This window comes from Myxine glutinosa, chromosome 12 (assembly GCF_964187855.1).
Source record: "Myxine glutinosa chromosome 12, kmMyxGlut1.1, whole genome shotgun sequence".
In the NCBI taxonomy this organism is placed as follows: domain Eukaryota; kingdom Metazoa; phylum Chordata; class Myxini; order Myxiniformes; family Myxinidae; genus Myxine; species Myxine glutinosa.
Window position 1 is genome coordinate 87,470,993 of NC_136272.1, and position 13,447 is coordinate 87,484,439.

At 46.3% G+C, this 13,447-nt stretch overlaps 1 protein-coding gene across 1 annotated transcript in view; it reads right to left on the reverse strand.

Annotated features, from left to right (window-relative positions):
• LOC137437583 (uncharacterized) overlaps nucleotides 1–13,447 on the reverse strand; it is a 230,052-nt gene that overhangs the window by 23,488 nt on the left and 193,117 nt on the right. Inside the window, exons 20-21 of the mRNA XM_078766282.1 lie at nucleotides 8,849–8,904; nucleotides 4,724–4,851 (exon numbers count right to left, since the gene is read on the reverse strand). Of these exons, the coding sequence (XP_078622408.1) occupies nucleotides 4,724–4,851; nucleotides 8,849–8,904 (184 nt within the window). The remainder of the gene's footprint in view (nucleotides 1–4,723; nucleotides 4,852–8,848; nucleotides 8,905–13,447) is intronic.

Here is a 13,447-nt window from a genome sequence, read left to right on the forward strand (position 1 = left end):
GAACAAGTGTGTGTCTACCCTCAGGAGTGCCAGGAAGCACTATCTCTCCTCACTCAAGAATGAACTCTCAAACCTGTCTCCTTCCTCCAAATCCTGGTGGCGTCTGGTCAAATCCGTTTCTGGTGTTTGTTCCCCCTCCATCCCCTCCCTTACCTCAAATGGCCACACAGTTGACATCGCACGTGACAAAGCCGAATGCCTCAACTCTGTGTTTGCCTCAAAATCCTTAGTCCCAAACCCATCTCTCTCTGTTCCCACCTTTCCCAGTCGAACCAAACTGCTCCTGGACTCTGTGACCTTCTCTCCTGACAAGGTGGAGGAGTTTTTGTCAAACCTCGACTCTGATTCTGCAACTGGACCAGATGGCATCAGCCCACGGGTCCTAAAATCCTGCTCTGCTGCTCTATCTCACCCTCTCTCTGTTCTTTTCACCCTATCTTTTGCTCAAGGTCATCTGCCAGCATCCTGGAAATCAGCAAACATTACCGCTTTACACAAAAAAGGTGCAAAAACAGATCCTTGCAACTACAGACCAATCAGCCTGCTCCCAATTATCAGCAAAGTCATGGAATCCATCATTGCTTCGGATATGAAATCTTTCCTCTTCTCCAATGGCTTGATCTCTGATCATCAATTTGGTTTCAGACCAGGTCACTCTACTCTGGACATGCTGCTTCTGCTGTCTCAACAATGGATGGAGGTCCTCAATGCCAAACAGGAAATCAGAGCTGTCTCCCTTGACATATCACGTGCCTTCGATACGGTCTGGCACCCAGCTCTGCTCACCAAACTCTCCTCCTATGGTATCCATGGAAATCTCCATGCATGGCTTGCGGACTTCCTCTCTGGTCGTAGTCAACGTGTGGCCCTGAATGGATTTCTCTCATCTCCCCCTTCCCGTTCAGGCTGGAGTTCCCCAAGGCAGTGTGCTGGGCCCTGTGCTTTTTCTGGTCTTTATCAATGATCTCTCCGACTCTCTGGAAAATCCTCTGTATCTCTTTGCTGATGACTCCACTCTCTGCCGCTCCATTCCTCTTCCCTCAGATCGGCAGTCTGCAGCCTCCTCACTCTCTGAAGACCTGGACAAAATCACAGACTGGTCAAACATGTGGAACATGTCTTTCAATCCTGACAAATCTCACACTCTTACTATGTCTCTCCAAAAAGATCGACTGGACAACCCTCCCATCTACTTTCTCAACAATCCTCTCCAAGAAGTTCTGTTGCTCAAGCTTTTGGGTCTCACCATCTGCCATGATCTTTCTTGGGAAAACCACATTTCCAAGCTGGCCTCCAAAGCCAGTCGCCGACTGGGCATCCTCCGTCGTGCGAAGTCCTTCCTCGGCACACCTGAGCTCCTCACCACATACAAGGCTTTCATCCGCAGCTCAATGGAATACTGTTCTCCCCTATGGGCTGGTGCTCCTGCCTCACACCTGGCTCGGCTTCACGCTGTTGAATCCAAAGCTTTCAGAATCATTGGAATCTCCCGCGATGAAGCTATCTCTGAGGGCCTTTCACTCACTCACCGCAGGCAGGTAGGTGGTCTTTCTGTCTTCTACCGACTCCTCTCCGGCCTTGCTCCCCCAGCTCTCTCTGTGCTCTGTCCCCCAAATATTCCTACAGGTCGCACAAGATCTGCCAGCCACCCTCTGATGGTTAAACTGCCGAAATCTCGGCTCTCTGCTCACCTTCACTCTTTCATTCCTCTTTTCTCCCGCCTCTGGAACAAACTCCCATACTCACTTCAATCACACTCCTCCCTCCAGGTCTTCAAAACAGCTGTTCACCACCATCTCTTATCTTCCCCCATCCAAAACCTTGATCTTTTCTACCCCCACTAATTCACCCCAGATCCACCTTGTTTGAAATTCCAACTTCTTTCCTGGAAGTCTTGGCAGTGTCCATACGTTTTATACCTCTCCCACCCCCCCCCCCCCCCTTCCCATGCGTTCCCCCCAAAGCCCTCTCCCTCCCACAGTTCTCTCGATGTCTCCATGTCTCTCGGTCCCTGCTCTCAAATGTTGTGTTTGTGTCCTTCCCCCTCTCTCCCCATCTTGTCTACCGCTCCCGATGTTATTTGTTTTGTGTGTCTGTCTTTCTGTGTGATTAATGTTCGCTTTTTCATGAGCCTCGATCTTGTATACAAAAAAAATATATATATATAGCATGACCCTTGTGGGGTAGATAGAGTACCGCAGTTCTTCGCTCAGTTCTGTAAGTAAAACTTACCTCACACGGGTGTCGGGATTCCTCCAAATTTCTTAATGTAGTGTGTCAACAGCATTAGCGACTGTTTAAAAAGCTAATCCAACGTATTTGTGGTTTATAATTTTTTTTTACTTCCGGTGGAGGCCGCAGCTCCCACAAAAATGCCATGATAAGCTATTTATAAACGTTAACTGGACGTTTGCTCAAGGAGGAAAAACCTCTTGGGGAGGTGGGATATTATTGGTATCAATATAGTTTTGTCATAACATAAATATTATGCTATTAATATTATCGTTAGTTTTGTTATTGGAAGTTGCCTAGGAAAAAATGCAATGATAAAACTAACTTAACATCAAAAAACACCTCAACACGCAACCCCATTGACGGCAATGGCGGGAAAAACCCGCTCGGGGGAGAAACCCCCCCTTGGGGAGGGGAGCAAAGTAATGCGCTACAACTTTCATTGTGTAATCCTCAGTCATCCTGTCAAGTTTGGTTGAGATTGGATAAGTAACTACAGAATGTATCACAGTCAAAAAAACCATCAGAGAGAAAGACAGACACCAAACTGCATATTTTAGTGAGATTATTTCACATCAACGTGATAATCATAATAATCATATTCATGTCCCATACTCGAGGCAGAGCAGATATTTCGACACTGTTGTTCCACAATGTGTGCAGGGTGCCAGCGATAGACGTCAGAGCCACGCATACAAAGTAGGTGGAACGGCGGACATTCTTCCTTCTCGGTTTGGGTCCGGTGGTGAACGAAAGTGTGCTGACGTCTCCTCTTGCGCCTTCTCGTTCCGGAGTTTGTTGGTGAACGGTCGCATTTTGGTCTCTCTCAGCATCGCACTTTTATCTCTCTCCGCATCGACGTCCTTCTGATTCTTCTCTTTGTTGTGGATCTCATCGTGAATGGTCATGTCAGGACATCTTGCTGGAGGTTGTGAGGAGGAAGAGCTGCGGTTTTCCCAAACAAGAACGATGAGTGGACAGGCGCTGCCTGCTCGCTGCAGCTCGACGAGGCCAGGAGTGAACGCACCGGGCAGCGAGGCCTGGATACCCAACCACGCGCTGCGTGCCAACAAATTTGTGTTTTCCCGCCAAGGCATCTGACGATTTCTGACAAGATCTCGGAGACGCTCAGAGTTAAGTGCACACAGACACGTATTTATTTTCAGTTATTTTATCCCTCGTCTGTAGTCGAGTCTCTGTGTGGGGGCACTCCAATTTAGGAATTTAGTTTATCATATATTTTGTTTGTTACCGGCATTTCTTTCATTAGACATGTTTATCCATACATTTTACATCCTGTGTCGTTTGAGTGGATTTATTATAGGGTCGAGGATATCGGGTGGACTCATGCAGGTAAGCGCACCTTGGCATCCCCCTCCCCCCCCCCCGCCCCCCAACCGACGTCGTCACATCGACCAATACCCCCACATTATTACATCATTACACATACAGCACTTGTGCCATGTTTGATATAAATCCATTCAGCTGTTCTCAAATATCACATTATTACCTGACATGACCGATGAGCTCACCAAAATCACAAAATCACCGAATTTCTCACATTTGGTGCCAAAGTATAAAGAGTTCATCTTTGCATCATTATGTATACGTATACCAAGTTCAGGCAAAATCCCATCACCGATTCACAAGTTAGAACAGCGACAGATTTTTTACTTAACGGGACCTCTGACCTTTGACCTCGTGACCCCAAAATCGAATCAGTTCATCTTTAACTCATTATATACTAGCCGAAACCCATGGAACATCCACGGAAGGGAGGATGTGGTGTATGGATAGAGTGTACCATTATGGATGGCATAGGGGGATTTGCTTGTCCGAGTAAGAGTTAGGAAGAAAGATGAGAATGAAGAGTGCGTATGTGAACAACGATCGTCGACACCGGCACAAATGCATGCTCTGGATTGTCCACTCAGTGGACGGCTTGCTTTCGCCTTCGACTGTCCAATCAGCGGACGGCTTGCTTTGCCTTCGCCCAGCAGACGCCAATATGATGGCGTCGTAAGATGGCGTCATATCGGCAGTTAATCGGATGCTTTTGGGCCCCAACGTCGGCTAATTCAGATTTTTCGAGTATGGCTGTACGTGATAAACAAAGAGCGCGGTTCGTAGATTGTAAATCCATTAGTGCCGTGGGCATCGGGTCACTGGGTGCGGCGTAAAAGGGATAACAGAGTCGAGTCCTTACGCTATTATTATATAGATACATGCACCAAGTTTGACTAAGATCCCTTCAGCCCTTCTCAAGTTAACGTGGTAATGAAATCCTATCACGAACAGATGCACAAACGTACAGATGGCCATACAGAAGGACATCCGGAAGGACAACCTGAAAACATAATGCCTTCATCGGTGGAGGCATAAAAATTGTTTTGATTTAAATCGTTTTGATAAATCGTCGCACTTTTCAGGAAAGCATCCATGACACAAACCGAGCAATTACTGTGAAAAGGTAATCGAATGTCTTGCTTACCACGACCTGCCCCACATTGAACTCTTCAACCTCCTCAATGGAAGTACTCTCATCATCCTCACTGGAAGTACTCTCATCATCCTCACTGGAAGTACTCTCAACATCTTCACCATGACAGAGAGAAGATCCTGGAAAGAAGAGGCAAAATTAACATAAAACAGATATCGTGACAGAAAAAGAACAATGGACAGAATGTCACCATGTTCAGATGTATGTGCATTGTGGAAATGAGACATCAATTTCATAAATTAGTCTTTGTCTTCCTCTTTGCCAGTCAAATGTTCACAAACCATACCCCTTCGTAAGAGGTCAAGGGCTCAGAACATGTTGAATTGACCCAAGTCTTTCAGGAACTGGTTGGCGAGGCTTGACATGATTGTAGTGGGCAAAGACAGGAATTTGTAATTTGTTCAGGGTGCCGGCGTTGACTTGCTAACTCGTCATGAAAGATACCGAGAGATGTTTAATGTCTCTAAACTAATGTTACCAGACAGAACATCCAGCACAAGTTCCATCAAAGGGACCACACATTTGTGAGCAAACACACCACCTGTGAAGCATCATCTTACCATAATTCACCCAATGTCCGTCTGTCTGTCTGTCTGTCTGTCCGTTCGAAGGTACCGCAAAAACGGCTGAACCGATCGCAACGATATTTTGAGTGGGTAATCCTGGGATCTCCAGGAGTAAAATAGGCTGTTTAGTTTTTCCAATTTCAGCTTTGGTCTCCAGCATTCTCAGGTTTGGACTCCCGCATAACATTCGCGTTCGCATAACGTTCATTGTGACGATGTTTTCATTGTGACGATGTTGTTTTCCCGGGTGCCGCACAAACGGCTGCACCGATCGGACTCGGTGACCTCGGACAAAGACCTTTTATAAGGACACGGGTTGAATCCCTGCTTGAGAGAATTCCAACCCCCTCCCCGCCATCACGGCCGTCTCTCCAACTCACAATCCCATGAGATATGCGGAAAGGATGACCCAAAACCAATATAAACATCATTAAACATCATGCATATATAGACATCATTAAAAGTAAATAATGACCTCGGCCAAAGTTCAAACGACGTTTAATCTCCACATGAGAGAATTCCACATAGCTATTTGGGCAGTGTATACGCTAACAGATCGCGATCACAATTTGAAACACGATGGAATAATATTTACCGATATGAACAATGATGTGGCTTTTATTGATATAAAAGATTTTGTTTAGATTTTGATGATTTGCGTGTGATATGATGTAACGGATGTTTATATGAATTGCGCCTCCCAATTGAAGCCCCGCCCATAGGGCGGTTACCGTTGCTAGTTTCATTTAATGGAACGGATGGAATCGCCAGGAAGGACATTGATCGAGCAATGCTTTCCACAGTTGCAAGCGAGGACAAGCTGACATTTCTGGCATCAACCCTTAGTCGGACCAAAAAACCAAAAACAGTCCGACACAGGGCCTCACGTGCGAAACAATCTCTTTATTCGAAAGTGCACGGTCAGTATGAGAAGCAAAGCAGACCGCACAGTTCAGAGGTAAATTCACTACGTCTGTTCAGTCCTGTTGGACACAGTATAATTTCTAAATGGTGGATTCTCTCCAGTAAAAGGATAAAGGAATAATGGTGGAAAGAACACACAAATATGCATCTGAAACAGTGTTGGACAACAACAAAGAAGGCAAATTTATGTTTGTGGATGGATGTTAATGGGATTTATATTTTAGAATCAGACAAAGCAGGCTTCTTCCATGTTCATATTTAGCACAGACAAGACTGTGGAGTACCAAGCATCATTGGCTGAGAAGGCAGATGTTCCGCTGATGCAGTGCCCTCAGCTCGTTATGGGAGGAATTTGGAATTTGCCCAGGTGCCAGTGATAGCTCCCTCCTCTTTGTGAAGGACACCATGTGATCTTTAACACTCACCACCTCATGCTGGCAGACGGGACACCCAGTTTAACCACCATGTCACGTCATCCATTCTCCTGACCATGATCTTTATGAACCGCATTAACCCTTCCCAACCCAAACCTATTACTTGCTTCCTTTCAGCGTTTCCTCCACCTCAGTGATCATGTCGTTTTATATTTTCATTTTAAATTGATTTGCTCTTTCACCATCATCTGGTACCGTCTGCAATCCAGAGGTTGCCTCTTACGGAACGCCATTCAAATGTTTATTCAGCAGCTGTATCTTTAACTTCCTCATCTATTCCATCATCTTGTCTGTCCGCTCACTTATCCTTGCCTACAGGTCACAATTTGAAACCGATCTTAACGAAACTTCACCAAATGGTAGAGTTTGTGGTCCGACAAAATCCTATATGTTTGAGGTCAAAAGGTCAAAAGGTCAAAATAGGCCAAAGGTCAACCACTGTTTTCAAATTTCAAAAATCCTCAATTTTAATCCGATTGACTTGAAATTTGAATACGATTTACATATCGGCAAACTGTATTCAACCACCAACTATTTTTGAGATCAGCATAGGCCAAAAGGTCAACATAGGCCAAAGGTCAACCACTTTTTTTCGAATTTCTAAAAGCCTCAATTTTCATCCGATTGAATTGAAATTTGAATACGATTTACATATCAGCAAACTTAATTCAACCACCAACTATTTTTGAGATCAACATAAGTCATAAGGTCAACAAAGGCCAAAGGTCAACCAATTTTTTCTAATTACTAAAATCCTCAATTTTCATCCAATTGTCTTGAAATTTGAAAAGGACTTTCACATCAGGTTAGTGAAACCAACCACCAACTATTTTTGAGGTAAACATAGGCAAAAAGGTCAACATAGACCAAACTTCTAAAATTATCAATCTTCATCCGATTAACTTAAACTTTGAAGACGATTTGCACATCAGGTTACTGAATTCAATCACTAACTATTTTTGAGGTCAAAAGGATGCTTCTACCGAGTGCCATTCTACTTTATGATGTTTTGCCAAGTATCACTCTGTGAGTGATTTTTCATTTGTTTGCTTGTTTGTCCGCACAGAATAAATACGATTTTCTCTGCAACCGTTGGTCCAATTGACAGGAAATTTTCAATTATGATGTCATAGGACACGTGGTACGGGCGCCATCTTGGAAAAACCGAAAAAATTTCCACCTCTAAATCTCCGAAAGCGCTGCATAAAAAAAATTGAGACATGGCTCATTGTAAAGAACTCTCCATGCGAAATAACATGTTAATGATGATGTCATGGGTGCCTCCATTATGACATCATAATTCGACAAGTACAAAACTTCATACGATCAAGATAAACCTTCTTGAGCATCATCGAGGGATAAATTGGTGGAGAAAAACAAAAAAAGACAACGTTGTAGCGGTTACCGCTGGATGCACACAATCGCCTTGCACCGGCCAGAACACGGCCAGACGCGCCTCTCCCAGGCATGCCCGGACTCACTGTTCCCGGGCACGCCCGAACCTCCCGGGCACGCCCGGTCTCGTCTTTCCCGGGCATAACCGCTCTCGCCTTTCCAGGGCTCGCCCAGAGCGTCCGGGCATGCCCGCTATCGCCTTTTCAGGGCTCGCCCAGAGCGTCCGAGCATGCCCGCTATCGCCTTTCCAGGGCTCGCCCAGAGCATCCGGGCATGCCCGCTATCGCCTTTCCAGGGCTCGCCCAGAGCGTCCGGGCATGCCCGCTCTCGCTTTTCCAGTGCTCGTCCAGAGCGCCCGGGCACGCCCAGCCTCGACTTGCCAGGCCGCAGCCAAACACGCCCGGGCAGGTCCAGACTCGCCTTTCCAAGGCTCGCCCTTGACACCCGGGCATGCCCGGTATAGCTTTTGCCGGGCAAACTTCCCGACATAAATGTGTATATATATTGCTGCCCGATAAACGGGCTTGTGAGAATACCTGAGCTGTTTTGTTTCAATAAAGCAACTCGGACGAATTCCGTCTTTGGTCGCGTCAATTCTTTCGACTCGCGTTGGAGCGCAGTTCCTTCAACGTCATCGTCACGTGGTTCGGCCGCCATATTTGCTTTACCACAAAAGCCTTAAAAACCACTGAAAACACATCCTCGCGAGTGTCTGCAATCTCTGATTGCTCTTTCTAGTTGGACTAGTAAATGAGACGATAATTCATTTTGTGAAAAGATTAATTCTCAAAACTCACCAGTTCGCGGCTCTTCCTCAACAGATTCATTTATCACTTCAGGCTCAGCATTCCTGCTGAAAATAAAGATTTTGTTAAGCTGTCGTCAAATACATGTCACAAATAAGAAACAATGTGAGAATAAAAGAGCTGTCACGGAGGTGAAAATCAGACTGCATCGGGTATTTGTGTTTTCTACATTTAGACAGCAAACAACACCACTACCCTGAGCAACCCTACCAAGCATCTTCAAATACAGTTGACAATGAAGCCAAGACATGTGAAGTGGTAAAGAGGGAGTGAAGATCACCAAAGATTTTTTTTAACCACACTATTTCTTTCCACTTTGTGTCCGAAGCTCCGACACTCACCTCTTAGCGGTCTGGCATGGGTTCATAGAGAGATCTAGAGAATCCTGAATCCTATGGGTTTCATAGAGAGTTCTAGAGAATCCTGAAGTTCTAACGGGTCATTCTACAAACGAGTCTGGTGTTGGTGTTGGCATAGCCTGGTGTTGGCTTTGCGGTTCGGGTGCCGGTTTGGGATCCTAGGGTCCTGGGTTCGAATCCCGGTCGATCCCTGAATTAACGCCAGGGGGGTTGACTCAGCCCGTCATCCTTCCGAGGTCGGCAAATTGAGTACCAGCTTGCTCGGATGAATGATCACGGTGTGTACCGCGATTTAGAATGGGTACACCGTATCCCTGCGCATCGTAAGAGCGTGACCAAGGGTTGGCGTCAGGAAGGGCATCCGGCCATAAAAACATTGCCTCAAACAGGGAACCACGATTGTCATGGGGCCCGCAAGGCTAACCCCCGCTCCAGCGGGGAAAATGGCCTTAAAACGATCATTCATTCATTCATTTTTAACGGGTCATTCTACAGGCTTATAAAGATAATTATTATACAGGGTTATAAAGGATAATTATTGTGGGTATATTTCTCTCCGTGTTGGTTGTGAGGCCTCAGGCCTCCGGTGTGCATGAACCGCTGCAAGTTACCAGTGTTGGTGCTGTGGTTACGTGAGTGGGTGCACGTGTGGATATTTGGAGAGACGAGTGTTTCCTGAGAGGGAGAAAACAAGACTGAAAGTCTACCAGCGGTGTAGCCATTGTAAGTAAATATACGCTCTAGAAAGCTTGAGAATTACCCCTTAGAACTGTGAAAGCAAAATTAATTGGATACTTGAGCTTCATAAATACATAGATTGGTCAGCGTTGAGCGTATTACATTTTATTTGTCCGAGAGCTTTGGACAAGTGTGAAATCAGTGCAAATGACAATTCTCGCAGGGCAGGCCCGTGTGCAAATGGTAGCTCGGGGCAACCAAGCTGCACGGCTCCACTCCCTCTCAAAATCAAATCAACACGTTTGAATGAAAAGGAATAAGCTTCTTCCAATTAAATATTGTATAACAAATAAATATACTCTTTATAGAATATATAACATATTTATAGAACATTAGAATATATTATAGAACAGAAATACATAAGGGATCATGATCTGCAAACAGTTATGTATTTAGATTCCAATGAAAACACAAGTTTTAAGAAATGTTTTGGAAGTTTGGAAAGAAAAGGGGCTTCTCCAAGTTGTTATCACTGAACGCTGGTCAAGGTCGGACCAGCCTCCATAACTTTGTCCACGCCTGGTGAGCCGATAATTAAAAGTTTCAAAGCATCCTTTGTTTGTTCAAGGACTCCTCGTATTTCTTTTCATAAATTTAAGTTTAACTACACATGATCCATATGATTCAACTTACATACAACAATTTTCTCTACTTATTTAGGAATATGAGCAAGTGTGTTGTTGTTCTTGTATGAGCGAGTATCGTTGTTCTTGTATGAGTTTGAGTTGTTGTATGAGCAAGCGAGGAGGCTTGCTTCGATCTCTCCACGACATCAAAGTTTGAGTATTTTCCCATTCGTGTCTTTGTCAAATTTCCACTGGTTATTTTATTGTGTATGTTATTGTGTGTTTCTATTTAGTTTTGGTTTTGTAATTATTGCAAATTTGTGTGTAATTAGTCTTTTTTTGTCGCACCTCATGCGCGGCCTGGTCTCTCCAGGCTCCCTCCCCCCCCGTCAGTATTTTGTGAATATAAGTTCTTTCCTTCATAATATTTGCTTGTTTCTTCGATTTTCTTTTCTCCCCCCGACCTCTCACGAACATCTTACCCTTTTTGTCCAACGTTTTAAAAACAAAACAAACAAGTAAACAAAAAATTATTTATTAATGATTTCTCTCCTCCCGGACACGTGCTTCTTCGCTCTCCTCCTCGTGTCGACTTGTGCCCCGCCCCCTATATCTCGTTTTTCTTCCTTCCACCTCTGCTCCTTCTTTCTCAAATCCACGTCCTCACTTCGAGACTTTTCCCAGATTATTTTTCATGGTTTTGTTTATATATTATTTAAATATGTTTAAACCACAGCCGTGATGCTGACGCCGCCCTCCCCCCCCCCCCCCCCCCCACCACCACCCCCAGAATTTCCATGTTTTAAACGTTTCCCAGTGTGTACCCTGGATTAGAATAGGTACACCGTATCCCTGCGTGTCGTGAGAGACGACTAAGAGGGTTGGCGTCAGGAAGGGCATCCGGCCATAAAAGCATTGCCTCAAAAAGAGAACCATGACAATTACAACTACATATGGGCAAGGTACAGCCCGAAGTGGAGATCGGTTTCTGAGGTTTGGGACATGGAATGTAGGGACAATGGATCCGCTTCCGGTCCGGTATGAAGAGGACGCAGGCGTCACATGCTTGCCGCTTCTTCGAGCGGGCCACTGTCAGTTGCTTTCTTTCTTGGTGGTCGTGCGGATTATTTGGCCATTGAGTCTGCCCTCTGCATAGCCCCGGCTCTGCTCCCTGCTTCGCCTGCCCGGCTCCTTCGCCTGCTCGCTGTTTCCTCGGGCGCGCTCTCGTGGGTTGTGACCATCGCAGCGGTTTGGTGGCGGTTTCCCGCCGTGATCTAGATTTGTAGCGGCGGCGGTCGATTTCCGCTGCATTTTCCGCTTTGCCGTGATCAACCCTTTGCTCCTGCCTGCCCTCTGCTTGGTCCCGGCTCTGCTCCTGGCTTCACCTACCTGGCTCCTTCGTTTCCTCGGGCCCGCTCTCGTGGGTTGGGACCATTGTTTCACCTCCTCAACCTTGGCCTCGTCTCGTCTCTCTGCCCCTGCCTGGCATGGCTCTGCGGTACTCCGCCGCAAGGCTCCTTCTGCTCAATACCCGCTCCACCCCATCATGCATCTCTGCCATCAAATCAAATGGACTCCTCCGACGACCCAGGTACATTCACCGTGGCTCCGGTCGTAAGTTTGTTTATTTGCAATCAGGTCACTCCATCCCCGTCCTCTGGTCGGCTCAGCGCACTCTCACACTTCGTCCCAGCGCACCTGGTCACAGCAACGCACACGATCGCACCTCCTGCCTACGAACCCTGGCTAAATCACCTGAATTCATCCCTGCTGTTCAAAACAACATCAAGCTCACCCTGTTCAACACCCGGTCCCTCAACAACAAATGCCTCATCCTGAACGAATACATCCTGGATAACAAACTGGACTTTCTCTGTCTCACCGAAACCTGGCAACAACCTCTGGACTACTACACACTCAACCTCACCACACCCAATGGATATTCCTACGTCAATAAACCACGCACGGAGGGCCGAGGTGGTGGAACTGCCGTTATCCACCGTCAAGACATCAAGACCAACCTCATCTCCATCTCATCTGCTCCATCATTTGAACACCTGGCTTTTAAACTCTCTGGTCGCACACAGTCAGTCATGGCTGTCGTCTACCGCCCTCCCAAACCCCACCCATCATTCCTGTCTGACTTCTCCTACTTTCTGACCCAGCTATGTTCCCTCTCCCCCTCAATCCTCCTCCTTGGTGATTTCAATATCCACATGGACTCCACTGACTCCACAATAACCACTGACTTCACTGATTTACTCACCTGCTTTAACCTCACTCAACATGTCGACTTTCCTACCCATATCCGTGGTGACATTTTGGACCTTGTCTGCTCCACTGGATTAAACTTGCACCATCTCTCTGGCTCCGACCTCACCCTCTCTGACCACTTAGCCATCACTCTGACCATCAACATCCCCGCCCCAACACCAAGGCATTATCGCACTATCAACTTCCGTAAGCTAAACGCTCTTTCACCTACCTCATTCTCATCCACCCTCTCTGAAAAAATGTCCACTTCTCTCTTCATACACCCCTTCCGACCTCACTGACTACTACAACCACACTCTCTCCTCCTGCCTTGACCAGCTTGCGCCTGTAAAAACCAAAACAGTTTCTTTCACCCATTCTGCTCCCTGGTTTACCCCTGAACTCCACCTGATGAAAACTTGTGCTCGCCAACTTGAAAGACTCCGCAATAAAACGGGTCTCACAGTTCACTCCCAAGCCTACAAGGACCACCTACAACACTACAAAGATGCCCTCTCCCGCGCCCGCTCGGCCTACTACTCTCACATTATCCACTCTGGCTCCGGAAACCCAAAAGCACTCTTCTCGACAATAAACAAACTCCTCCGCCCCCTGAACACCACCACCCAGTCATTCACAGTAGACAACTGCATCTCCTTCCTCTCTTTCTTCCA